The 27,449-nt window shown below is 52.5% G+C and overlaps 1 protein-coding gene across 1 annotated transcript; it reads right to left on the reverse strand.

Moving 5' to 3' along the window:
• Nucleotides 1-1,642: 1,642 nt before the first annotated feature.
• On the reverse strand, nucleotides 1,643-26,612 carry GMPS (guanine monophosphate synthase). The gene is made up of 16 exons (XM_054282918.1): nucleotides 26,497-26,612; nucleotides 20,730-20,911; nucleotides 19,034-19,148; nucleotides 17,847-17,944; nucleotides 16,783-16,886; nucleotides 15,967-16,160; nucleotides 15,210-15,375; nucleotides 13,665-13,816; nucleotides 13,120-13,293; nucleotides 10,821-10,926; nucleotides 10,197-10,312; nucleotides 9,203-9,328; nucleotides 8,145-8,260; nucleotides 6,758-6,888; nucleotides 4,202-4,374; nucleotides 1,643-2,325 (listed from the first exon to the last, which is right to left on the reverse strand). Exons 1-16 carry the CDS (start codon nucleotides 26,521-26,523, stop codon nucleotides 2,224-2,226), a joined length of 2,082 nt encoding a protein of 693 aa, XP_054138893.1. The 5' UTR covers nucleotides 26,524-26,612; the 3' UTR covers nucleotides 1,643-2,223.
• Nucleotides 26,613-27,449: the final 837 nt, after the last annotated feature.

Consider the following 27,449-nt stretch of genomic DNA (forward strand, 5'->3'; position numbering starts at 1 on the left):
GACAATGCACGGCAGACGGGGTGCCCAGGGTCAGGATGCAGCTCCAAGGACTCTTCCAGGGCTGCAGCCTGCAGGGAACTAAAGCAGAGCTGCAGGGCTGTCCCTTTAGCTCCCTGCAGCCCCAGCCCTCACTGGGAGCAGATCTCACCCCTCACACACCAACTGCAGCTGCAGCTGCACAGGGACAGCCTGGCAGAATGCAGCAGGGGCTGGGCTGCAGAGCTCTCTGGATCATTTGCATTATTTTTAGTGATTCCCTCAGCTTTGCTTGTTTGCTGCTGTCAAGGCAACGCAGCAGCCACGAGGGCGAGCCCGTTGCTGTGAGAACTGAGGGGGTTCTGCCTCTCACGGGGATTCAGCTGCTGGCTCTGCACCCTTTGCAGTGAGACAGCAGCCATTGATGACAGCAGCTGCCCCAGCCCTGCTGCCCAAAGGGGCACAGAGCTGCACTGGGCACTCCCTGTGGGGCCAGCCTCACCTGCAGGCCAGGTGCTGCCCAGCAAACAGCCCCTGTGCAGGGCACAGAGCCACCCTGAAGCACAGGAATCAGCAATCCCTGCCCTCCCTGCAGCTCTCAGAGCTGTGACAGCTGTGGGTGCACATCACCATCATCACCACCCCCCTGGGAAGGAGGGCACTGACTGAGCAGCTCAGGCTGCTGGAGCGGGGCTGGGGCAGGCAGAGCCCCCCACCCCAATTCCTGTCCCCAGCAGCACTGCCTGGGATGTGCCACCTCCTCCCCCTCGTGCAGAGCACCCCCAGTGACAAAATAACACACTGACACCGGTTGGGCATTTCCTGGGAGCAGAAATTGCCAAAGCCCATTTCCATAACGTGTGGGCAGGGAACGTAAGATCAGGAAAATGCGTGCCACCAAAAATATGGAACAAACACTTTCAGTATGATTCCAGTTCACAAACGCAGGCAAGGGCACAGAGGAGGCACAGCCATGGAATTCTCCATGTTACTGAACAGCTCAAGGCAAGTATTTCACCCCATAATACTGCAGCGATCTCACAGCTGAACAGAACACAATTGCCTGAACTGAAAACCAGGGGTAAGAGGGGTGGGTGCACATCCCAGCTGGGGCACCAGCAGGCTCCTGGAACCTGCCCAGGGCAGAATCCAGCTGCTCATGGGACAGGGGGCTCAGGGGGATGGAAATGGCTTTGCCTCACAACACAGAGAGCCCAGCAACCAGCTCCAATTATTGCTTCAGCATCAACAGCAGGACAGGAGTGCAGGGCTGGGAGCTCACCCCAGCACCTGGGATGATCTCACAGACTGAGCTGAGCACAGCACACCCCAAAACTCTGCCAGGGCCAACCTGCAGGACACAAACCATCACCAAATCCCTGCCAGGGCAAAGCTGCAGGACACAAACCATCACCAAATCCCCTGCCAGAGCCAACCTGCACGACACAAACCATCACCAAAACTCTGTCAGAGCCAACCTGCAGGACACAAACCATCACCAAATCCCTGTCAGGGCCAAGGTGCAGGACATAAACCATCACCAAATCCCTGTCAGGGCCAAGGTGCAGGACATAAACCATCACCAAACCCCTGTCAGGGCCAACCTGCACAACACAAACCATGACCAAAACCCCTGGCAGAGCCAAGCTGCAGGACACAAACCATCAGCAGGTCCAAGGGGAGCACAGGGCAGTGCTGGGACACAGGAGGCACAGCCCAGCAGGGACAGACACACGGACAGCAGTGCAGGAGAGGCCAGCACTGCTCCCCCTGCTGCCCTGCCCAGCAGCACAGAGCCAGGGCACGGCACACGGCACACACAGCCACTCAACAGCACCCACCACTCCGTTTGGCAAAATATTTATTTATAATAAATCCGTCCCAAAGCGGTTGGTCACAAAGAAATCGACTCCTCCTACACGGCCGGGCTGTAACAATGCTTTTGGTAGAAGTAAATAAACTGCTTCTTTTTCCACAGTGTACAAAAACAAAGAGACACCGAAATGACAGGTAACAGGACACGGGGGCACCGGAGAGGCAAAGGCAAAGCAGAGGGGCCCGGCTGGCAGCGCTGGCACCGTCATTTACCCGTACAGTCTGAGCCCTGGGCCGCCCCTCCGCCCCGGCAGGGCAGGCTGGTGCCCCGCAGCAGCTCCAGCCACGCTTTCACAGTACTGCATGTCAACACTGGGAATGGTTTCCGATATGGTTTAGACTGCACACAGTACTTGGAGAGGGAAAAGGGAGCTACTCCCACTCCGTGGTTCCCGGCGGCTTCGATGTCAGGTCGTACATCACCCGGGAGATGCCAGGGATCTTCTTGATCTCTGCCACCATCTTCAGCACCACCTGTGGGGCAGGGCAAGCACAGCATCAGGAAACTCGTGTGTGAAACAGACCCAATGAAAATATGTCACCCTGGGTTTTTTTTTAATTTTCTAAGCCTTCTGATGTTTGCATTCTTGTAACGAACTTTCTCACACGCTTCCTGTAAATAACTTATTGTTTTGCATTCTTTTACAAAAGAAGAGAAATTTGATGGACTGTTGGTTTGTCCAGTGTCGTTAGAGAGGTGGCACTCCAATCCACTGTCACTTTTGGAAATCTATAAATGTTAGGGCCAGAAAATAAAATTCCCTCTTTTCCACCCTGAGAACAGCGGTGTGTGCACTCGTGTTACTTCCTGTCCTATAAATGACAAAAGTCACCCTGGAAAGGCTGGAGGGCAAACTGCTGACACCAACTGTGCTGGACACCAGAGCCTGTTGGGACCAGCACTTTGCCACCAGACACGGAATAAAATCAGCTGGAAGGAAACCTCTGCTTCCCAGTGAGAGTCATCTTCCAGAGCTCACAATCAATCCATGTCAGCAAAACATTCCAGGGGAGAATTTGATGATCCTGAGAAGTTCAGACTCCTTAAAAATCCCCCAGCTCCCAACACCACGTACACAACATGCTGTTCTGTTTATAGTGAAAGCACAAATTAACACTGCATTGTTCTGCATAGGAAAACTTGATTATTTCCCCCATAAATATGGTTATTCTCTATAACCCCTATTACTTAGCCACCACACTACCACCTATCCTTAAAACAACCATTTTTCATTTTGAAGGATGCAGGGTTTTTGTCTGGGGGTGGGTTTTGTGGTGTTTGGTTGTTTGTAAAGACAAATGAATCCTCATTTTATGCAGTGGGATAGTAGTTCACATGGCAACCTGAGCTGCTCTTTTCATGGACAGGCTGCCTCAAAGTAGAGGACTTCAATTATATACAATTACTAAACAATGCTCAGATGCTCCTCAAGTGTGTTTAAAATAAAAAGTCAATCCTGCTCCTACAGTGCATTCCCAGAGGGACAAAGTACTTGACTGGACATGGATAAAGTTAGGAAAAAAAGAAAAAGCCTGAACCTGACTCTTAATCGTTCTTAGTGACCTACAGAGCAAACAGGGCACTGAGATGTTAAACTGCAAGTTTCAGTAAAACCAAAAGTGCCAAAGAAAAGTAATTCCTAAATTTTCCTAATGTCAGGAAATTTCCAATTACGATGCAAAAATTAACTCCAAATCCCAGGAATGGCTGGGGTATTCTTTCCTCTTTATCTGGTTGTATTTTAGCTCAGCTCTGCTGGAAAGCCTTTGAGTTGCCATACCCATCTGCCAGCCCCTCACTCTGTTAGTTTTTCTTCCCAGAACACCACAACTTTTTAATGATTATTTATAACAGAGAAAAACAGCAATAAACTCGAGGTGAAGGCAGAGGGGGGGAGAGGAGAGTGCAGTGAGAGGAGAGCTGAGCTGGGAGCAGGGCTGAGGAGGGAGAGCAGGGGCTGGAACACCAAGGAACAACGAGTGCTCCAGGGATGAGCTCCCTGACTTTGGAACATGCATCCATCCAGAAGAGGCCAGCATATAAAAAGTTGTATTTCTGTGTTATTTCCACCAGAATCACTTTTTGTGCTCTGTCCAAGATCATCTAGCACCAAAACCAAAACGCAAAATACATTGCTGTACTGATATGCAAATATCTCACGGGATAGACATGAAATAAGTTACGGTCAGAGTAAAGTACCCACACAGAAATCCACATGGGGCTTTCCCCAGCATTTCCCAAACGCAGGGCAGATCAGTATTTAGAAAACCACCAATTGCTATTTCTCAGCAGAGCTGCAGGAGAGAAGCCCAGGCACGCTCTGTGCACTGTGCTGCGGGATGCCCTCACCTCCTCGGGCACCTCGGCGCCCGGCGTGGCGGCGATGCCCGTCATGAAGTCGCTGGTGATGAAGGGCCGGATGACCACCGACCTCTGGCACGAGGGCTGCTTCTGCAGGGGGTCCCGGTCGAAGTGCAGCGGGGTCAGGATGATCGGCATCTGGCTGATCTTCCCAGCATAGCCTGCAGCACACACGGGGCACACACGGGCACGGTGAGCCCTGCACTGCTGCCCCCGGCGCGTCCCGCTCTGAGCCAGGAGTGTGCTCGTCCCGTGGGATCTGCTCCTCATCCTATAGGAGCTGCTGCTCGTCCCATGGGATCTGCTCCCCATCCCGTGGGATCTGCTCTCCTCACATCCTGTGGGATCTGCTGCTCGTCCTGTGGGATCTGCTCCTCATCCTATAGGAGCTGCTGCTCATCCTATAGGAGCTGCTCCCCATCCCGTGGGATCTGCTCCCCTCACATCCTGTGGGATCTGCTGTTCATCCTACAGGATCTGCTCCCTATCCTGTGGGATCTGCTGCTCACCCTGTGGGATCTGCTCCCCAGCTCCTGTGGGATCTGCTCCCCAGCTCCTGTGGGATCTGCTCCCCAGCTCCTGTGGGACCTGCTCCTCATCCTATAGGATCTGCTCCCCTCATCCCACAGCAGCAGTGCAGCTCTACAGCTGCAAACCAGCACTAGAAGGGCACTGGCACAGGCTCCCAGAGCAGCTGTGGCTGCCCCATCCCTGGAAGGGTCCAAGGCCAGGCTGGACAGGGCTTGGAGCAGCCTGGGATAAGTGGAAGGCGTCCCCAGAGCCTGGAGTAGATGATCCCTGATGTCCTTTCCAACCCAGACCGTTCTGAGATTCTATAAATTGCCACTTGAGATGATCCTCAGCCTTTGCAGGCACGCAGAAAAAAATCCCAGTTAATCTGTGTTATCCCTGTAATTCACAATGGAAGAGCCACTTTCCTTCCCACATCACATAAAACCTGGCGGCTTTATCAGTCGCTATTTCGAGCCCAATAAAGAGATATTCCCAAATAAATCTTTGAAATATTCTTTGAACTAGTCTTTGAAATACTATTCTTTGAAATAGTCTTTGAAACACTCAGGACACAGCTCTCCAGTACCCCTGGCTGGTGCTGGGCAGGTAACTCCAGACATTTCCCTCATTTTCCAGCATCTGCTCCTGAAAGGGAATGCACAGCTCCCCAGTTTCCCTGTTCCAAGGAGCTGAAGGTCCAAAATCCAGGGGTGAGGAGCTCCTGGGGCTCAGCTCCCTCCCTCCCTGTGCCAGCCCTGGCCTGAGCTGCTGCACAGGGAGGTTTTCTCACCGAGCCACAACTCCAGGCTTATTTTTAGGAGCAATTCATTCACACGGAGCCAAGTGTCACCAAAAGTTAGCGAGACACAGCTACAGCTTTGCCAACACAGCCAACAGTGTTATCTCAGCCTTTTGAGGTTAATTCTGCACAAATTCTGCTCACACAGCTCTGCAAACTGAGTATGGATCCTCAGAGAGAGGGATCTGCTGCAACTTGATTTATAGCAAATACAGGCAGGGCCGATGCAGTGCTTCCCACACAGATCACATCTCCAAAGGTAATTAAGTAAAGACCTGAGGAGGCTGAACCTCAGAACTGTTTATTCCCAGGCTGTGCCTGTGCAGCACATCCAGGGGACCCCACACTCGCTGGCTGTGCAGGGTTGGGGCTGCAGCTTTGATTTCAAGTTAAGAAATCTGAAACCACCACAGGCTGTGAGCATCATCCCCATGAGAAACCTGGTATCTGGGCTTTGCCCAGAACCAACACCATTTAAAAACTGTGTCAAGCTCCTTCACCTCAGGTAAACACTGAGCTCAGCAAAGAGAAGGGATCTGGGTGACTGGGTTGCCTGCACAAGTCTGCAGTGAAGCAGCACAGCTTTGAGCTTCATGATGTGTCAGAAGCAAGTCAGTCCCCAAAATCCCCTAAAATTAATTCCTGGCCTTTAGCTTTCAGCTTCCACAACTTTCCATTGCCATTCCACTAACTGATCCCTTTTTTGGACTGCCATTCCACTAACTGATCACCTTTTTGGAAATACCTGTCACAGACATCTTTTATGAAGAATCCTTTCATTAGGATTTTTCCTCCTGAGAAGCTGTGAGGCCTCAGGAACAAAATGCAAACAATGGTTATCTGCTGCTGTGGAATGCAACAGGTGCATCTGGGATTGGTCTCATGTGGTTGTTTCTAATTAATGGCCAATCACAGCCCAGCTGGCTCGGACAGAGAGCCGAGCCACAAACCTTTGTTATCATTCTTTGCTATTCTATTCTTAGCCAGCCTCCTGATGAAACCTTTTCTTCTATTCTTTTAGTACAGTTTTAATGTAATAGGTATGATAAAATAATAAATCAAGCCTTCTGAAACACGGAGTCAGATCCTCGTCTCTTCCCTAACCCTGGGACCCCTGTGAACACCATCCCAAATACCTGCTTGCAGATTTGACAGCACCACTCTGTGACCCCCACTGTGTTTGCAGGGGCCTGGGAGCACAGTGTGCCCCTGGGACGAGGTGGAGCACGTACCAGACTCCCTGAGAATGTTGTGAGCCTCGAAGTCAGCTTGCCGTAAAGTGCTGAGGACTCCCGTGGTCAGGAAGGTGGGGGTGACATCCGTGGGGGGCTCCTTGACAGGGGGCCCAAACACATACACCACCCTGCAAGGCACAGAACAAACACACAGCCTGCAGGGCAGCGCAGGGCTGGGGCAGCAGCAGGCTCCATCCTGCCCACAGCCCCGAACAGCAAAGCACCAACCCCCGGTAAATGCTGCACCTCATCGCTAATGAGGGCTTCAGCACGGGGCACTAACTGCAACTCGTGCATCTGCACAAGCACATCTGCAACAAAACATCTCCTGGATTCAGAGCAGTCACATCAGCTTCGTGTGTTTCATGTCACTCCTTGTGTGTCAGACGCTGCAGAGCCGGAGTGGCCGCGTGCATGGGCTCACCACGAGGCGCTCCCAGCACTGTGTGGGCCTGCAGACACGCACCAGGAGTACCTGTCTGAGGCCCAAAACACACAGATGTGCCAGTCTGTGCTGTGGATTTCTGTGTGGAAGGCAAAGCCAGCTGGGCAGGAGCCTCCTCAGCGTGCCTGGAACAGCAGAGGAGCCAGCCAAGACAGCAGAGCTCCCAGAGCTGTGGGATGCTCAGGAGGGCACTGCTGAACCCAGCAGAGCTTAAAGCAATCAGCAGTGCTCTGAAGGCACAGACTGGCCTTTATTTTCATTTTCTGACACACTCTGGAACTGCACAGGCAATCCTGATTTACGCCTTCTTTTGTCCCCTCTGCACTTAATTTAAACAGGTGCCTTGCAATTCCTGCTCTCACCTTTCAGAGTAAAAGCTCTGTCAGTAGGTGTCACTTACGAGAGAAAATGAAGTTTTGCTATAAGCAATTCTAAGCACTTCTGGCAGAAATCCCACAGCCAGGCAAGGAGGGAATAATTCCCCAGAGCTGATTTCATGTCTAAGCACCTTCAGCTGCTGGGGAAGTCATGGACTGGAGTGGGCAGGAAATGCATCCTCAGAGAGCTCAGCTGAGATCAAACTGGCCAGCTTCGGAGCCTCCCTGTGCATCAGAGCTGACAGCCCCTCACAAATCCCCTCCTGACACAAAGGCAAAGCAAAGTGCAGCACATCACAGCTCAGCCCCAGCCCAGAGCACTGCAGAAGGGATTTGCAAAATTATAGTGGGGCTGCCTAATCCAAGGATACAGGCCAGCAATTTCCTTTCAAGCTGGAAATAAATCCATATTTTGATTTACTGTGTATTTGTGACCTCTGTATGAGACACCTGTCCAGCACATAAAAATATCACACCCCAGACTAAACAGGGAAATGTCTGCACTTGGTAAAGCTCCATACATTAATCAGACGACTGAAAATAAAGACAGATCAATACTCACCTGTTGATGTTGTGGCACATGCGTGGGATGAGCCTGGCAAGGAACATCAGGGACTCCCAGTGTGGGGCATCCTTGCTGGAGATGCCACAGACGTAGCTGTAGGAGCGACAGTCACCCTGGGGACAGACAGACAGACAGACACTCTGAGTGCCAGCCCTGCTGCCACAGCCACCCACAGCCCCTCCTGCCCGTGCAGGTGACAGCAGCACAGCTGGGGACACCATTCAGCACACGCTGAATGCCCAGGACAGGCTGGCACAGCCCCTGCACCCACCAGGACAGGCTGGCACAGCCCCTGCCCTCACCAGCACAGGCTGGCACAGCCCCTGCACCCACCAGCACAGGCTGGCACAGCCCCTGCACCCACCAGCACAGGCTGGCACAGCCCCTGCACTCACCAGCACAGGCTGGCACAGCCCCTGCACCCACCAGCACAGGCTGGCACAGCCCCTGCACTCACCAGCACAGGCTGGCACAGCCCCTGCACCCACCAGCACAGGCTGGCACAGGCCCTGCACCCACCAGGACAGGCTGGCACAGCCCCTGCACCCACCAGGACAGGCTGGCACAGCCCCTGCACCCACCAGCACAGGCTGGCACAGCCCCTGCACTCACCAGGACAGGCTGGCACAGCCCCTGCAGCCACCAGCACAGGCTGGCACAGCCCCTGCACTCACCAGCACAGGCTGGCACAGCCCCTGCACCCACCAGCACAGGCTGGCACAGCCCCTGCACTCACCAGGACAGGCTGGCACAGCCCCTGCAGCCACCAGGACAGGCTGGCACAGCCCCTGCACTCACAGCACAGGCTGGCACAGCCCCTGCACCCACCAGCACAGGCTGGCACAGCCCCTGCACTCACCAGGACAGGCTGGCACAGCCCCTGCACCCACCAGCACAGGCTGGCACAGCCCCTGCAGCCACCAGGACAGGCTGGCACAGCCCCTGCAGCCACCAGCACAGGCTGGCACAGCTTTCCCTGCACTGCCAGCCCTGCAGCTGCACAGGGGCTCCCCAGGCCTGCCCAGCTCCCTGCACACCTGGGCCCAGCCCTGTACCTGCACTCCCACAGTCTTGATGGGCAGCAAGAAGGCATTCAGTGAATGTAGGCTGGTGATCTGCATCAGCTTCTCCTGGTCCTCCTCACTCGTGCACGCCTTCACCCTCTGCAGCAGCGTGTGGGGCTGCCAAGGATGGAACCAAAACTTTAATACAGTAAATTAAACACAGCTCCCAGCCCCTCAAACACAACCTGCACGGCACAAATAAAATTGTAATTTAAATAACTGTTTGCTTAGTCTACATTTACCCCTCGGAGCTATTTAAAGCACACCTCTCACCTGACAATTAAACACCAGCTGAAGCGCTTCTCTGTGATTACACTGAGTTTGAAGCTGAAGCTCTCCGAGGCCATAGGGAAAGCTCTTTTCCTGTGCTCATTTTCTCCCTCACAAAGCTGCACTTCCCAGTTTGATGGCACCACAATTCCATCTTTTAAAGGAAAGGCAGATGGGAATCCCTGCCCTTCAGGATTTACCAAAAAGCTTCTGGAAGTTGTTTTGAACTCACACCTCAGAGCAGACCCCAATAATGCCTGACAGCCACCGCAAAGGTCAGCACAGGTAGGAGATGTGGAAATCAAACATCAGCCATTGGAAATTCCAGGTTTTGCATCAGGGCCTGCTCCTGGCTCCTGCACTTGCATTTACACACCCAGGGATTATGGGGTGTGCAAACCCAGAATGTCACAACTCCTTCAGGGAGGGAAGAGCTTTTCCTGTCACTGCATGATCTCATTTGCACAAAGTTTAACTACAACAGCATTTGTTTATTATTTGAAAGGTAAATAAAGTTCTTGTTTCCAGGAATGGTTCAAAACGCTTGCAGCAGTCACAGCACTAAAAATTCCACCGAACAGCTTCAATGGAGCTGTACTTGGAGGCAGCATTCCTGACAAACACAAACCAGTCCTTTTAACCTTTTAGCAGACTAAACCTCCCTGCAGGTCACTTCAGAACCATCACTCAAAATTAAAATTTAGCATTTCCTTACCTTCTTCACGCTGGCAGAAAAATCTGCCACTATTTTCAAGATGTTGTTTGTCTCTGGGAAGTCTTTGCACACGTAAGGTTCCTCAGCACAGATCACTCTGATTGCTAGGCCAGGACCTGCAAAGCAACATTGAAGAGATATTATACCAAATAACAGAAGCTGTTTTCAGCTGGAAGGGTGGAACAGTGAGTCAGTCACTGAGTTGTGTGCATTCTGACATTCTGTCTAAGCTTCAGCTGTCTAAATATCCTCAAGGACAGAAAGAAACCAACCCAAATTGCCAACTTTGCTGTTTTCTAGTGCTGGAAATGTTGAGTATTTACTTTCAAGACAGCAAATGCCCCTTGGAAAGGCAGGGCCAGAGCATTATTCCAGCTCAGATCCACGTGGCAGCTCAGGCAGAGCTCACTGCACTTACTGAGAACTCCTCCTTTGGCTTCTCCCACCAAAGCTCAATCATAAAACATGATGTATATTTATCAGGCTGCTCTCAAGCCATCTTTCCTGAAAGACTGGGCTTAAATGATAACTGAAATAGATTTTTTCTGTGTTTGAAGATCAGTTTTACACTGCAGTGACTCTGGATGTGCTGAAGAGCACTGCTGTGACCCCCCAGCCCCATACCTGGGAAGGGATGCCTGGACACCAGCTCCTCAGGCAGACCCAGCTCTCTGCCCAGCACTCGCACCTCATCTTTGTGGAAGTCCTTCAGTGGCTCTATTACTTTACCCTAAAAAAGAAAAAAAAAGGCAATTTACACTCCAGCTCACATACCCAAACAAAAAGCCTCAAATGTTCAGGTTCTGGCACCTAAACCGGCCTGAGCTCATAGCACCAGTGCCAACGATTCCACAAACACTGGAAAGAAATCCCAGGTGAATGTGGGCTTTGTGGAACAGCTGAGGACAGAGGGAGAGACCAGGCAGCCCCGGGTTGTGCCAGAATCCGTGGCTCCAGCAGAGCAGACAGAGCTGTAAGGCCAAGCTGGCTCTGCCTGCAGCAATTCACACCTTTCTTGTCCCACAGCCTGGAACACACTTTGTGCAGGGATCAATACTAAAAATGGGATTATTAGTTGTCTCCTGTGGGGAGCTGGTAACTGAGCACCTTCCATCAGATTGCTGGGTGAGGCCTCTCTGCTCTGCTGGTTCTGAGTATAACAGTTAGAGAACTCAGCACTCCAGAGCCAGAAAACCAAACCAGGCAGCCTCCCACCTCTGCTTGACATGCTAACACTAACGAGCTGTGCACAGAAAGGTGCTTAAAGGGCTTTTCTGGACTGCACATGAACAGACCCTCGCTTGGTTTATCTGATAAACAGAAGCAATGCAATGAACTACAAATGACAATGGACTCTCAGGGGCCTTGCCAGAGCCATCAGTGGCAGCAGCAGAGTTGCTGGTTTGGTGCTGGCTGTGGCAGAGGCAGCAGCAGCCCCTGCTTTGGGTGCTGGGTGTGTGGCAGTGCCAGCACAGTCCCTGGTTTTGGTGCTGGCACTGCCACACACCCAGCAGAGGTGTGCCACACACTGTGGCAGAGGCAGTGCCAGCAGCAGCAGTCCCTGGTTTGGTGCTGGCTGTGGCAGAGGCAGGAGCAGCAGAGCTCCTGGTTTTGGTGCTGTCTGTGTGGCAGTGCCAGCAGCAGCCCCTGTTTTGCTGCTGGCTGTGTGGCAGTGCCATCAGCAGTCCCTGTTTTGGTGCTGTCTGTGTGGCAGTGCCAGCAGCAGCCCCTGTTTTGGTGCTGGCTGTGTGGCAGTGCCAGCAGCAGCCCCTGTTTTGGTGCTGGCTGTGTGGCAGTGCCAGCACAGTCCCTGGTTTGCTGCCGGCTGTGTGGCAGCAGCAGCAGCCCCTGTTTTGGTGCTGGCTGTGCAGAGGCAGCAGCAGCCCCTGTTTTGGTGCTGGCTGTGTGGCAGTGCCAGCAGCAGCCCCTGTTTTGCTGCTGGCTGTGTGGCAGTGCCATCAGCAGTCCCTGTTTTGCTGCTGGCTGTGCAGAGGCAGCAGCAGCCCCTGTTTTGGTGCTGTCTGTGTGGCAGAGGCAGCAGCAGCCCCTGTTTTGTTGCTGTCTGTGTGGCAGTGCCAGCACAGTCCCTGTTTTGGTGCTGGCTGTGTGGCAGTGCCATCAGCAGTCCCTGTTTTGCTGCTGGCTGTGTGGCAGTGCCATCAGCAGTCCCTGTTTTGGTGCTGGCTGTGTGGCAGTGCCAGCACAGTCCCTGGTTTGCTGCCGGCTGTGTGGCAGCAGCAGCAGCCCCTGTTTTGGTGCTGGCTGTGCAGAGGCAGCAGCAGCCCCTGTTTTGGTGCTGGCTGTGTGGCAGAGGCAGCAGCAGCCCCTGTTTTGGTGCTGGCTGTGTGGCAGTGCCAGCAGCAGCCCCTGTTTTGCTGCTGGCTGTGCAGAGGCAGCAGCAGCCCCTGTTTTGGTGCTGGCTGTGTGGCAGAGGCAGCAGCAGCCCCTGTTTTGGTGCTGGCTGTGTGGCAGTGCCAGCAGCAGCCCCTGTTTTGGTGCTGGCTGTGTGGCAGTGCCAGCAGCAGCCCCTGTTTTGGTGCTGGCTGTGCAGAGGCAGCAGCAGCCCCTGTTTTGCTGCTGGCTGTGCAGAGGCAGCAGCAGCCCCTGTTTTGTTGCTGTCTGTGTGGCAGTGCCAGCAGCAGCCCCTGTTTTGGTGCTGGCTGTGCAGAGGCAGCAGCAGCCCCTGTTTTGGTGCTGGCTGTGTGGCAGAGGCAGCAGCAGCCCCTGTTTTGGTGCTGGCTGTGCAGAGGCAGCAGCAGCCCCTGTTTTGGTGCTGGCTGTGTGGCAGAGGCAGCAGCAGCCCCTGTTTTGGTGCTGGCTGTGTGGCAGCAGCAGCAGCCCCTGTTTTGGTGCTGTCTGTGTGGCAGTGCCAGCACAGTCCCTGGTTTGCTGCCGGCTGTGTGGCAGCAGCAGCCCTCCTCACCTCCTCGCGCAGCTTGCGGATCAGCTCGGTGTCGTTGTGGTGCGTTTTGATCACCTCGGCCTTGCCGCTGGCCACCAGGGAAGCGCTCTCGATCAGGTCAGGCCTCAGGGTGCCCTGAGCAAGGAACACCTCCTCGGGCTTCAGGTTCATCTCCCCGATCACCTCGTTGGCGATCTGCAGCAGGGGCACAAAGAGTCAGAGCTCCGTCATTTTGGGGCTGTCAGAGGTCTCAAGAACGAATGAATTTTACAGCAGGGAGCTGGAAAAGCACGACCAACCAGCAAGCTCATGATGCCACTGTCCCACTGCTGAAACACTCCTGTAACCTCACCTTGTGTTGAGCAGAAAATGGAGAAAACACCCCCAGAGCACCGGAACATCAGTGCCCGTTAAATATTCTCCCTGTCCTTCCCAAAGGCTTCTGGAGTCATCCACAGCTCACACAAGCACCCACTAATTCACCACCAGCACTGATTAAACACTGAAAGATGCACCCAGGAATCACAGTATTTAAAAACTTCATACAAACAACAAGTAAGCATTACCTTAACAAAGGTGTCGCCGATAATTTTCCTCTTTTCTTCAGGACTTGTAGTCATATTTAAGGTCTTGCTAATTCTTTTACGTGGAGTTCTGTCCTCGTCTGAGATGGGCAGAGTCGTTGTGCCATTATAGAATGAATGGGCTGCATTCACCACTGCAGGAAATCACAGGGAGTTTTTGGGGTTTTTACAAAATCAATAAAGATTTTTGTGCAGGTTACAAAATAGAAGTTTCACTTTATTGCTTTAAAAAAAAAATCCCCAACAAATAAAAATAATTTCCTTTGACTATTAACTGCATTGAAAAGGGCTGCTCAATACCTCAAAAATTAATTTTAACAAGAGCCTTTTATTTCTCCTATTAACCTATTACTTTTTCCATATTGTGAGATTAGGCAGCCACATGCAAGTCCAGTTCTTGCTTTCCTCTCAGATTATAATTTACTTGCTTTAAACAGTTTACAGACAGTGTTTCCCTAAGGCCTTTCTGCAACCAAAATTAAATGATGCACTATTTACTCATGCTACATTATGCCACTTAATTCAGAGAGGCTCCCAACCCAGAGATCAGCTGGGAGGCTCTCTGGCATCCTTCACCAGCACTGAACTCCCTGACCTACACAAGGAGCACTTGCAGCAAAGGGATTCCCTCAATTTGCTCCTCTGGCTGCCTGCCAGAGCCCAGGTTTATTGCTTCACAGACTGCAAGAATAAGACATGGATTTTCCACTAAAAAAAAAAAAAAGATAAATATAGAAAAATGTGTTTAGAATGCAGCACTGCTCACCCAGTGCCAGAACACAGGAGAGCCCCTGGGCAAGGCAGGGAGCCCCAGGAGAGGCAGCTCTGGCTCAGGAGCTCACCAGGCAGCACAAACTTGGTCTTCTCTGACCTCCTCACACTTGAGACACCAAAAAAACCTCTGAGCCTTCCCATCAGCCACATCAGGGCACTTGCTGCTCTCTCAGGAACTCCTTCACAGAATCAAAAAGGCTGGAAAAGACCTCCCAGACCATTGAGTCCAGCCTTTGATCAATCAATGCCTTGTTCTCAAAAGTCACCCCAAAACCATTAAAATGCACCTCTTTCAAAGCAAGAAAAAATGCTCTCAAAGTCATTTTGCCTATAGTAGCATTCAGTCACCCAAATGAGCTCACAGCTGACAAAGAGAGAGACTCAGGATAAGGAATGAAGCCCAAAGCGTTAATCAGGATACTGGAGAAAATGGAAATGCAGTGAGCTCTGCAGCAGCTAAACAGGATCAGAGAAATGACCAAGGCACAAATCCAGTGCTCTGCTGTGCCCCACCTGCACACACACCAACATCTAAGGAGATGGGGCAGCTCACTGTGTGCTCCCATCAAGGAAACCAGGCCTAACACTCCAGGTTTAAGTTCCGCGCTCAGGTTCAGGTGGCTCCACATCACCAACCCCATCTTGGTGCCAGAGTCTGGAACAGCAGCTCCACAAAGCCAACCCTAGGGGTGGATTTTGGGGAAAGCAGCACAGGTGGCAGCGTGGGAAGGAGCAGGGAGCAGGAGGAGGTACCTTTGACGTGGATGCCCAGCTTCCTGAGGGCCTCCTCCACGGCCTGGCTCTCCCTCTTGCGCATGAAGCCGTTGTCGATGTGCACGGCGATGACCTGCTCGCGGCTCAGCGCGCGGTTCAGCAGCGCCGTGCACACCGTGGAGTCCACGCCGCCGCTGAGCAGCACCTGAGGGACACAGACAGCCTGAGACACCCTGTCCCAGCTGGCCTGGGGGCAGGGGTCAGCACAGCACCCACTGCAGTGAACACACACTGCCCCAGCTGCGCCATGTCGCAGACATCTTTTATGGAAAACCCTTTCCTTAGGATTTCTCCTCCTGAGAAGCTGAGAGGCCTCAGGAACAAAATGTAAACATTGATTATCTGCTGCTGTGGAATGCAACAGGTGCATCTGGGATTGGTCTCATGTGGTTGTTTCTAATTAATGGCCAATCACAGTCAGCTGGCTCGGACTCTCTGTCCGAGTCGCAAACCTTTGTTATCATTCTTTCTTTTTCTATTCTTAGCCAGCCTTCTGATGAAATCCTTTCTTCTATTCTTTTAGTATAGTTTTAATATAATATATATCATAAAATAATAAATCACGCCTTGTGAAACATGGAGTCAGACCCTCATCTCTCCCCTCACCCTCAGACCCCTGTGAACACTGTCACAGCGCGACTCCCCCAAAACCTGGGCGTGCAGCATCCAAACCACCACAGCTCCCCACACCAACCCCAGCCAGCGCAAACCAGCCCCCAGCTGTGCCCCCACTCACCAGGACCTTCGAGGAGCCCACTTTGTCCTTGATGTCCTGGATGCACTGGAGCTCCCTGTTCTCCACGGTGAAGGTGCCGCTGCAGCCCGCGATGTCGTAGAGGAAATTCTTCAGGATCATCTTCCCGTTCACTGTCAGGCTCACCTCGGGGTGGAACTGTGCTCCATACAGCTTTTTAGACTCGTTTGCTATGCCTGGTGCACATGGCAAAACAAAAATAGGCACAGCCAAGCCAAGCAGGAGACTCAAAGTGGCTCTTTGGGATGGGTAACTCCAGTGGCTTTCAAAGCCCAAATTCTAATGTCCCACAATTTCCTGTGACAATCTCTGTGTGACGTTAAAGCCCTGCTCTCAGTACCTACATTATTCCTGCTCAGTTGAACATTCATGCAATATTAAACACAGTAACAAGTTAATAAAGCTTTAATAATTAAACAGTGCCTGACTTGTACTGTGACAGTGCACAGCCCAAACCACTGGCACTGCACACCACAGGGCAGGTCTCCCTCTGCCCTGCCTTAAGGGCACAGGTTTTATTTCTAAGACAACACATGTATGCTCTAGAACAATATAAGCTATATAAATAATGTTAACTTTAACCACATTTAAATCAGGACCATTGTTTTTAAAGTCTATTTCTTTATAATCGTGACAGCTTGACATACAAACACACTCCAGAAATTGTTAAAACCACTCCATTTATTTGGCAATCAAATAACAAGGGCTATTACTCTGTTCCCATTTGGTTCTAACTCCTGTCTGCCACAATTCTTTACCAAACACAACCAGAAGACAAATTCAGGATAAAATAAATACCTGCTATGATGTTCCCAGACTGTGCCACCACTTTGAATCCATCAGCCACTTTATCCACGCTATCTCCATGAGTGAGGAGCACAAGCTCTTCCTTCTGAAGGCCTCTACACCAGGATTAAAACCCAGAATCAATTCAAGGAAGAACAAAGCCCAAACTCTGTATGAGAGATGCCCTGAGGGATTCCAACAAAAGCACATCTCCACAGACAGAGCAGGACATCTGACATGTCTGCAGGATTTCCTCGCAGGAACAGCCATCTGCAGCCCTGAGATGCCTCCTGGGAAGCCGCCCAAGTCTCTGTCCAACACACCCCTCCTGCAGGAGGGAGCTGACGTTGGTTCTGAAGGGTTTGTGGGTTTCTCCTTACACACACCCCCGCACTGAGGTCCCCTCTGGGACAAGGGGAGCCACCTGGAGTCAGTCAGGATAATGGGAGTCTTGCTTTTTATTTCAACAAAGTGAACTTCTCTTGTTCAAAACGAGGTGTTTTCAGGGCAATCTGGGCACATCAGACAGCTCTGCAGGAGCCCTGCAGAGGGAAGGTGATAAAACTGGAGCGCCAGGGATGAGTAAACTGTCAGACTTTCCACAAGGAACTTGAAAGCCAACAACAGAATTATCAAGAAATCTAATCCTGGTTCATAAAAATCACAAAGCAGTTTTAAAGGAAGGTAGAAGAGGAATGGGTTTGGATTTTCTGTGCCCTTTCCAAAACTGGATGGGCACCAACAAACACAAGAGCAGTGCACAGCAGGAGACAAGAGCTTAACTCAAATATTCTCAGATCATGGTGCACTTACAATGTCTCAGTGAAGACTATGAAATAAGGAGTTTATACAATATTGCCAGCAAATACACCTGCTTTTTTAGAGCCAATTAGAAAGTTATCCCTAAGTATTTTTTCAGTAAGTAACCTGCTTGTTTGTGACCACACTTGTAGAAGTTTTATTAGAAATTATCAGCTAATTTCTCCGTTTAAAAAAAAAAAAACAAAAACCTTCCTCTAATGCAGACAGCCCTTCCCAGGCTGACAGTGCTTTGATAAGTGGAAATGTGTGTGCACCTGAACAGCGAGCAGGTGTTGTCCAGGGTGATGCTGAACACTCCGTCCTCCCGAACGCTCTTCTTGTGCACCGTGCCTCCAAACACCTTGTTCATCATCTGAGAGCAAAGGGATCCATCAGAAAACATCTCCCCACCTGCACCACTCCATCCCTCACCTCCAAACACGCCACCACATCCCAAAGCTGTAAGGATTCCCTTCAGAGTTAATCCTGGCTCTGTACTGGGCTCGTTCCCTCTGCCAGCACAGCTGGGGGCACTGCCACACACAGGGAGCAGAACAGATCTGCAAAATTATGTACATTCCATAGTGTGCAGCCCCTCCCCTCAGAAATGGCTGCTCTGCAAACCAGCTGAGTACCTGAGGCCATACCAAAAACTGAATTTATTCTCTTGGTTTTATTCTGGGAGTAACCCTGGACAAACCAAGATGCAGGAGCAGAAGTCATGCACCTAAAGCAGCCCTTGTCTCCCTGGAAGTTGGTTTTGCTCAGCTGGGATCTACCAGATCCCTGCAGGACCACCAGAGGGTCCAAAGGGAAGTAAGGGATATTTCTTTTTTTGTGAGGGAGTGTTAAGCACTCTGAAGAACTCTGCTAGGAACAGCCCAGAGACACTGCTCCCCTTCTTTCCAGGAGAGGTGCCTTTTTCAGCACCAGCTGGGCACAATCAGTGAGTGACTGACAGGTTATATTCACCCTGACAAAACCAGGGAGTGCGGAGCTCAATTCACAGCTCTGCAGCAAAGAAAAGCCATTTATGCAACTGATCCCAAACTGGTTTGGGTTGGAACAGTCCTTGAAGCTCATCCTATCCCACCCCTGCCATGGCAGGGACACCCTCCACTGTCCCAGGTGGATCCCAGCCCTGTCCAGCCTGGCCTGGGCACTGCCAGGGATGCAGGGGATCCCTGTGCCAGGGCCTGCCCACCCTCCCAGGGAAGGGCTTCTCCCTAATCTCTAACCCAGACCTGCCCCCCTTCAGTTTAGGGCCATTACAAGGTAAGGCAGAGCCAGGAGAGGAGCACGCAGCAAGCTCAGCTCATCCATGGATGCTGCAGTGGCTCCCCCAGCACTGCCCCTGCAGAAATGAGCCTGAAGGAGGCTGTGGGCAGGCACATTCAATGGCTGCACGGGCTCCTGGAGGTGTGTCCCAGCCCCAAGGACCCTGTGCCGTCCCCAGGAGCACCTGCATGCCATAGCAGATGCCAAGCACCGGTTTTCCTATTGTGAATATGGCTGGGTCGAACCACGGTGCATCTTCTGCATACACAGAGTTTGGTCCTCCAGATATGATGATGGCTCTGCAGACAGAACAGGAAGAAATCATTAATCCAAACACACTGGTTACCTTGAAATCTATTTACTGTAAGCACTGGCACTGTCTCACACCACTCTTAGAACTGACACTTTCTAAGAGACTTCATTTTAACACAGATATCATTACACGTAACTTGATTTTTGCTGTCAGACCCAGCAGGTTTTCAGGCAAGGATTTCCCCAGTTTAAACACAGTCAAACATAAACCATCATAAAAAGTGTGTATTTTAAATTTCTCATAGCCAACCAGCAGCTATGATAAGTGAAGCAGGATGGCTGGGACAAATGTACAGTATTAGCACCAAGATATGTATTTTTATATATGTATATATATACACATAATTTATGAAGTCTGTGACATCTGGAGGAGACCTGAAGTCAAAAAATACACTCCCTAGCTCCTAAATCTGCTGGAAAAAAAGTCCCTTCATCCACTCTGGTTATGCAGAAATGGCATTAGCAGCAAGCTGAGAATTACAAGCACAATACACGTGATCATGTAGGGTTTGGAGTTAATACTTCACCCTAGAAAAGAAAATTAAATTATCTCAAAGGGGAAGAGAGAGTTTTTGCAAACCACAGTGATTTCCAGGACCATGAACTGCAGAAGCACCAGTTGGGCAACACTCGTGGCCTCGTGCTGGGATGGAGCAGGGCTGTACCAGACCTTGGACTCAGAACTGTTTGTTTCACAGAGAACATCAAACTTGTTCTGAGCCAGGAGTGCAAAACCAAACCAGACAGGACGTGCACAAATGGGATTAACGGAGCAGAGTTGTTCTGGCTCTGAGCAGCAGGAACAGGAGCTGTGCTGCCCATTCCTGCCCGTGCCACCAACAGGATCAGCCCTGCAGGACCAGCCTGGCACCAAGGCCACCTGCAGCCCCTCCAGCCAGGGGGATGGAGCTGGAAGGGGCAGCATTTGTTCCCCTGCCCGCTGGCATCTCCAGGCCAGCTCTGGAACCAGCACAGCTGACGTGGGTGCAGTTTTACCATCCTGAAAGCTGCTCCCTGCAGCTCCTGCACAGGCACTGCTGGTCAGCCTGGAGACACAGTGCATCTCCTGACCCTGGACTGCCATGAAGAGCCTGAACTCCCCTCTGTGGCTGCTGGTGCTCCTGCTCCAGATAACTCCATGCACAGAAGCAGTTAACACAGCAACCTATTCTAGTAAGAAAAACAGGTTGCACCTGTAATAACAGAAGATCTGTCCCATAAAAATCCACAATGAAAAATGTAAGCATCTTGGTGAAGAGAGAATCTTAGAAAAATGTAAACACCTGCGTGAAGAGAGAATCTTACCACACACACACAAAAACACCTTTGAACCAATGAACTGGGCAAGAAAACTACCAGCCACTAGGAGCTGGGCACAAGGTCTGCGAAAACTACATAACATGAGTTACGTGAATAAAGAATTGGCTTTCCCTGTGTGAAGAAATGGAGTCCCATGTGTTTTATTGCAACATTAGAGCTACTGCTTGGGTGGCGAGCAGGGAACAGAGGGCAGGGAAGGGGCTGGAGGTGAGGATGGAGCAGGGAAGGGCAGGGAAGGGCAGCCGTACCTGAAGCCCTGCTCGCGGATGGCGAAGGCGGGCGTCTCCAGCGGGAAGATCTCGGACTGCACGAAGAGCTCGCGCACGCGGCGGTCGATGACCTTGCCGTACTGCGCGCCCGCGTCCAGGATCACCACGGCGCCCTCGTAGTGGTGCTGCCCATCCTTGAGCTCTGCCCCGGCGTTCTCGGGCTGCCAACGGCACCCACTCAGCAATCCCATGGGGTCACCAATACCCATGTCCCACCAAGTCACCCACACCCCTCAGCAATCCCACAGAATCACCAACACCCACGTCAGAAATCCTACGGAATCGCTGACACCCGTGTCAGAAATCCCACGGAACCACTGACACCCACGTCAGAAACCCCATGGAACTGCTGACACCCACGTCAGAAATCCCACGGAACCACTGACACCCACGTCAGAAATCCCACGGAACCGCTGACACCCACGTCAGAAATCCTACGGAACCACTGACACCCATGTCAGAAATCCCACGGAACCACTGACACCCGTGTCAGAAACCCCACGGAACCACTGACACCCACGTCAGAAATCCCACGGAACCACTGACACCCACGTCAGAAATCCTACGGAACCACTGACACCCACGTCAGAAATCCCATGGAATCACCAACGTCCACTCAGCAATCCCCCAGAATCACCCACACTCACTCAGCAATCCCATGGGGTCACCAATGTCCATGTCCCACCAAGTCACCCACACCCCTCAGCAATCCCACAGAATCACCAACACCCATGTCGGAAATCCCATGGAACCGCTGACACCCATGTCAGAAATCCCACAGAGCCACGCACACCAGCAATCCTACAGGATCACCAACATTCACGTTAGAAATCCCATGGAACCACCAATACCCAGGTCAGAAATCCCATGGGGTCACCCACAGCCACCCAGCAATCCCACAGGGTCACCAAGGGCTGGCAAAAGCCCCTGTGAGTGCTCAGAGTCCAGCTGTCCACCCAACCCCACCACTGTGGTCACCACTGAACCGTGCCCTCAAGTGCTGCTTGCACACATTTTCAGAACCTCTCAGGGATGGTGGCCCCATCACTACCCCGGGCAGCCCCTCGAATGCTTTACAAACGTTTCTGTCAGGAAATGTCTCTTGATATCCAGCCTAAACCTTCTCTGGCTTTACACTGACAGCCCATTGACTAAGCCAGATCACTTTAACAACTAACATGTGCAAGGCTTTGCTAATTAGCTATGCTAATTTATGATAAAAATGACAAAGACCAGCCAAGAAACTTCAAAATGCAAAAAAACCAAAATAAATCTTAAAGGTTATAAGGAGCAGTTGAGGCACTGGCGAGATAAAGGTGCTGGACACCAGCACAGATCATGCACCCCAAGCAGACACACAGACACGACACCCCCCAAACCAAACAGGGCACAAATTAGGGAAGAAAAATGCTAATGACCTAATGAAGGCAGAGCTTTCCACAAGCAAGAGCTCATATGCCCTGATCACCATCTGCAGCCTCTCCATCTTTTTCCATTTTCTAGTTCCACACAAACCCCAGCACAGCCCACGAGAACTGAGAGCATCACCCTTTTTCTCAGGCAAAACAGCACAAAACCAAACAAAAAATGTTTTCCCCCCTGTCACGCTGGCTCGTATGCTGAACTTCACTTGACATTACCTCCTGGAGAGAATAAGAAGGGGAAATTGAGAACAAATGTCCCTGCTAAATGATTAAAAAAAAAAAACAAAAAAAAAAAACCAACACATTTTGTGCGCAGCATTTGAGCAGACTGCACGTCAGGACAAAGCAGTGGCTCCCTCTGAGCCCCTCATGCCTGAACTGCCTGCCCAACTTCAGCCGAACCTGAAAGAGTGCTAAAATACACAAGGCCCAGTTTCCTCATTAAGGAAACTTGTGAGGAGAGCAGCTATTCCATGGAAGTGTCCTTATAGGAACATCTCTAAGGAAGAATCAACAGCCATGCTTCAACACCAAAAATCTGCTGCCTAAAGAACTGAATTCTGTCAAGGTGTTCTTCCCCTAACTTAAAGCTTACCCTGTCCGTGCCAATGCAGCTTGGTGAAGGACAAACTGGGAAGGGTTTTACTTTGGCAAATGCTGCCTCCAAACACCTTGGAGCTCCATTTCAAGTTTTACTGATGGCAGGCTGGAGTGGTTCTGCTGCCTGCTCCAAACCAGCAGAACCTCCAAGCCAGGACTGGCCTGTGTTCCCATCACTGCTGCTCAGCCACGTCCACCTGGGGCAGGAACTCAGCCCAGAGCAGCCACAGGTGATTCTGGAGAGCATCACCCTGCTGGGACACAGCCTCCCAACAAACACACTGGAAATGTCCAAAGTTCACACCAGCTGCAAGAGGTTTTATCTTAATTAAAGGACATAAGTGGGGGAAAAAATAGTGCTAAATCCCTCAAAAGCCTAAATCCAGGTTAAACTCAGATGTTTAATTTTTGCCCTTCAGCTGGCAGCCAAGTTGCCTGATGGGGAGCTCTTAATGACATTTAGTCCTGGGTTACACAACAAAAAGTGCACATGCTGGAACAGAGCAGACTTCAGCAGCCTCAGCCCCAGTGAGGCAGAGCCACCAGGGCTGTCCTCCCTTCCAGGGCAGGGAGGGAATCACTTTCAGAGTGATTCTGGCCATTTTCACCTGGCAATTTCTAAATTAGCAGCTCTTGCCAGACAGACCAGCATCCTTATGCTTTCCTGAGCCCATCTTGGGGAAAACACTATTCCTGGCAGTGCTGTGTTTTTATTTCAAGCCTTTAAGTGTTTCAGAGCAGTAGGTTGTGTCATTTAGGGCCAGAGCTCCGCAGCCTCCTCACAAAAAAAGACTAAACAGAAGGTACTGTTGGTGTCAGCTCAGCTGGACTGACAGCCAAGCATCCACATCTGTAGCTAATAAATAAATAAATCTGGTTTTCAGCGCCCTACCCCGAGATGCTTTGGGCAGGCAGGTGTGGCTAATGGGGGCATGAGTAACAGGTTGGGGTGAGACAGGAGTGTGAAAACAGACAGAGGCTGAAGTTACAGCAGGAGTAGCTTGAGGAGCACTGTTAAAGCAGCATGGTTTGGTCTGTGTCCTGAACCTGCACCTCCCTCAGACCCCAGCAGAGGCAGGACAGCAATCCAGACTCCTCTGAACTCACCAGACAAGCAGAACTGTAAGGGAGTTCAGAATTAAGAAAGCCCAACACACACCACCACAAATCACAGGCAAAAAGAGGAATGGAAAAAGGGCAGAAAAGTCATCACAGGATCTTATAGTCATCACAGGCTTCACTTATAGAAGGGCACAGTTCCAAGGCTAGGGGTTTTAAACCCCAATTTACCAGGGGAAACGTCACTTGATGAAATCCCAAAAGGAGCAGATGCTGTTCCTGAGCAGCCAGCACGGCAGCTGAGCCCTGCACACCAGGGTGTGCCAGCAGATTTAGAGGACACCAGACAGCCCAGCTCCTGCAGGGACAGACGGGGCTTATGGGGCCAGCACCTCCTCCTGCCGGGGCTGACAGCCTCCCATGAAAGCTCCTTTCCCCTCAGTGCAGGTACAACTAGAGCTCCTTGTCCTCTGCTCTATCACACAAAAGTCAGGAGAACGCTCTGGTTTGAGACCGGCTGTGGGAGCTGCTCTCACACCTGTCCCAGGTGGCACAGGGCACAGGCACCACGCTGCTGTCTCAGAGCGGGGCTGAAAACAGGGCTAAAAGCGTGGGCACACCGAGAGAAGAAGGTCTCTACTCAGCTAACTCAAATCACAAGTCACCCTGAACACCAAAGACCTGAGACATGGCACCAAGGTGCCACCTGAGCCGTGTGTCACCCCAGCTGTGCTGCCAGCCTCATGCCACCACCTCAGCTACGCTGGAAGACAAAATCTTCCATCACTGCCGTTCTTCTGCGTCAAAACCAAATAATTCCGAGTTCTCCAGTGAGCTGAGGTAGACCTGGAACCAGGCTTGGGTTACCAGCCACAGACACCACAGATCCTGTTCCTCACACACCTACCTAGTGCCTTAAACTCAGTGTGCAAGCTCCTAGCAGCCCACTTGTACAGAATCAGGGGATTTTTCAGCATTACACACACCCACATACTTGCAGGTTGGTCATTAATGCAATTTATAAACCACATTTCCATACAGACCAGTCCCATTCTGGGTTACTGGAAAGAAGCAGCAGCTCCTCTGTCCGAGTCCCCGGCCCTGAGCTGTCACCCACACTGGTAACTCAGAACAAACCAAAACCAGGAGCCTTGATCTCGCACTTTCAGGCCAGCACAGGTTTTACAAGCGTTTAACTGTTTCCCTGTGGTATTGAAATTAAGCAGGTCTAAGAATACTCACTCGTATTTCACAGCATAACAGGAAAGCAGCTCCCTCAAACTCAGGCCATCCCCAAGACCAAGACAAGAGCCCCCAAATCTTTCTATGAGGGAAGCTTTAGCAGACAGGTGTGTCCTGCAGGTGTGGGTGGGCTGCAGGGAGCCGGGCCCTGCACAATCTGCTCTCACTCTGCAGGATGAGCCAGAGCTGCACACCCCATGGCCAGGGAGAACTGAGCTGCACACCCCATGGCCAGGGACAACCGGAGCTGCACACCCCATGGCCAGGGACAACCGGAGCTACACACCCCATGGCCAGGGACAACCGGAGCTGCACATCCCATGGCCAGGAGAACCGGAGCTGCACATCCCATGGCCAGGGACAACCGGAGCTGCACACCCCATGGCCAGGGACAACCGGAGCTGCACATCCCATGGCCAGGAGAACCGGAGCTACACACCCCATGGCCAGGGACAACCGGAGCTGCACATCCCATGGCCAGGAGAACCGGAGCTGCACATCCCATGGCCGGGAGAACCGGAGCTGCACACCCCATGGAAGCTGCACACCCCATGGCCAGGGACAACCGGAGCTGCACACCCCATGGCCAGGGACAACCGGAGCTGCACACCCCATGGCCAGGAGAACCGGAGCTGCACACCCCATGGAAGCTGCACAGCCCATGGCCAGGGAGAACCGGAGCCCCAGGAGCAGCCCCGGCCAGGAAAGGAGCCTGTGACCATAGCCGGGGAAAAACGGGCCAGAACACTCACACAGGGACAAAGCGAGCACACAAAACCCCTCCAGAGGCACAGCTTCTTGCAAACGAGATATGGAGCCGAGAAGGAGGGAGGAGAGGAGCAGCCCCGGCCAGGAGGGGAGGTCGCAAACACGGCCAAGGGAAAGCGTGTCAGAAACTCACAGGGGACCAAGCGGGCTCCCAGAGCCGAGCGCCCGAACCCCCGAGACACGGATTTTCCCAAACTCGATAAAGAAACCAGAACAAGTCCTTTATCCCGCCACAGCAGCGGCTGGAGGCAGCTCGGTGGGAAGTTGCATTATCAGAAAGCGCTAGAAGTTCCCGCGGCGCACGGCTCGCTCCGTGCCCCGCTGTGCCCGGCCCACACGGACACGCGGCCGCCCCGTCCCCGGGGCCGCGGCGGGACACGGGCGGTGCTGGGGCGGGGAGCCCTGCCCGTGCCGCTGGATGAACCGAGCCCCCGGCCCCGCTCCGAGCGGGGACACGGCCGGGCGGGGTTAGGGTTAGAACAGCCCCGCTCGGGGGCTTAATCAGTTAATTAACGAATTAGCGCTCCGCGAGCAGCCGGGGCTGCGGCTGCAGCGCGGGCGGTCCCGCTCCCCTCCCGGGCCGCGGGCCCCGCCATGTGCCCGGGCGGGCCGGGCCGGGCCGCAGCCCCGCGCCCCGCGGCCGCAGCACTGACCTTGGTGTCCCCGTTGCACAGGGCCATGGGGGCGGCGGGCAGCGCGAAGAAAGGGCCGCGAGGAGCCGCGGCCGATGAGCTAATGCCGCCCGCGGGAGGAGGAGCCGCCCGGCACGGCCGCTCCGGCGGAAGGGGAGGAGCGGCGGCGGGGTCAGGGGCGGGCCGGGGACGCGGCGGGGACACGGCCCGAGAGCCCCGCGCCCCGCGGGCTTTGGGGTGTGACAGCACATTTTGCTCTGTTATCAGGATAAAGGCAATCAGAGCTCCGCAGTGAGTGGGGTTTGTGCGTGAGCATCCTGTGGTACCATGGGATCGCTGGCTGCTTTGCGTTGGGAGCTTAAAGCCCATCCCGTCCCACCCCTGCCATGGGCAGGGACACCTTCCATCGACCAGGTCCATCCCGGCCTTGGACACTGAACCTGCTGTGCCTGCTGGGTGAATTCCCCAGCGGACACCGGAGAACGTGACTGCGTCCGTGGAACCCTCCTGGAGCGGTCCCGGGGCGGTTTTGATGCCTTTCCCTGAACATCAGTGAAAATAAAAGGAATAAAGGAAGGAGTGAATGAAGGAATTCTGGTTAAGGAATTCTGATTCTGCTGTCAGATTCCAAACAATTCTGACATGAGGCTGATAGAAATGTACAAGTTTGGTTCAAAGTCGGGGTTTCTGGTATGTTGTCTTTTGGGATGTGTCATTCATTTACAATTCTATTTACATTGGCATTCAAGCCAATTCAAGCAGGGCTATCTCAGAGCACATGGCACAGGATTGTGTCCAGACAGGTCTGCAGTATCCCCAGTGCGGAGACTCCACACGCTCTGTGGTCTCTGTTACAGTGCTCGCAGCAAAGATCTTCTTCCTGTCGAGGTGGAACTTCCTGGGCTCAGTCCCGGTGCCATTGCTGGGTCTCCGGAGCAGAGCCTGGGCAGAGCAGAGCTCTGACCCTCCCTGCA

The sequence above is a fragment of the Melozone crissalis genome, unplaced genomic scaffold (assembly GCF_028551555.1).
Source record: "Melozone crissalis strain CALT ecotype California unplaced genomic scaffold, PUWL_Pcris_2 ptg000034l_1, whole genome shotgun sequence".
NCBI classification, from domain to species: domain Eukaryota; kingdom Metazoa; phylum Chordata; class Aves; order Passeriformes; family Passerellidae; genus Melozone; species Melozone crissalis.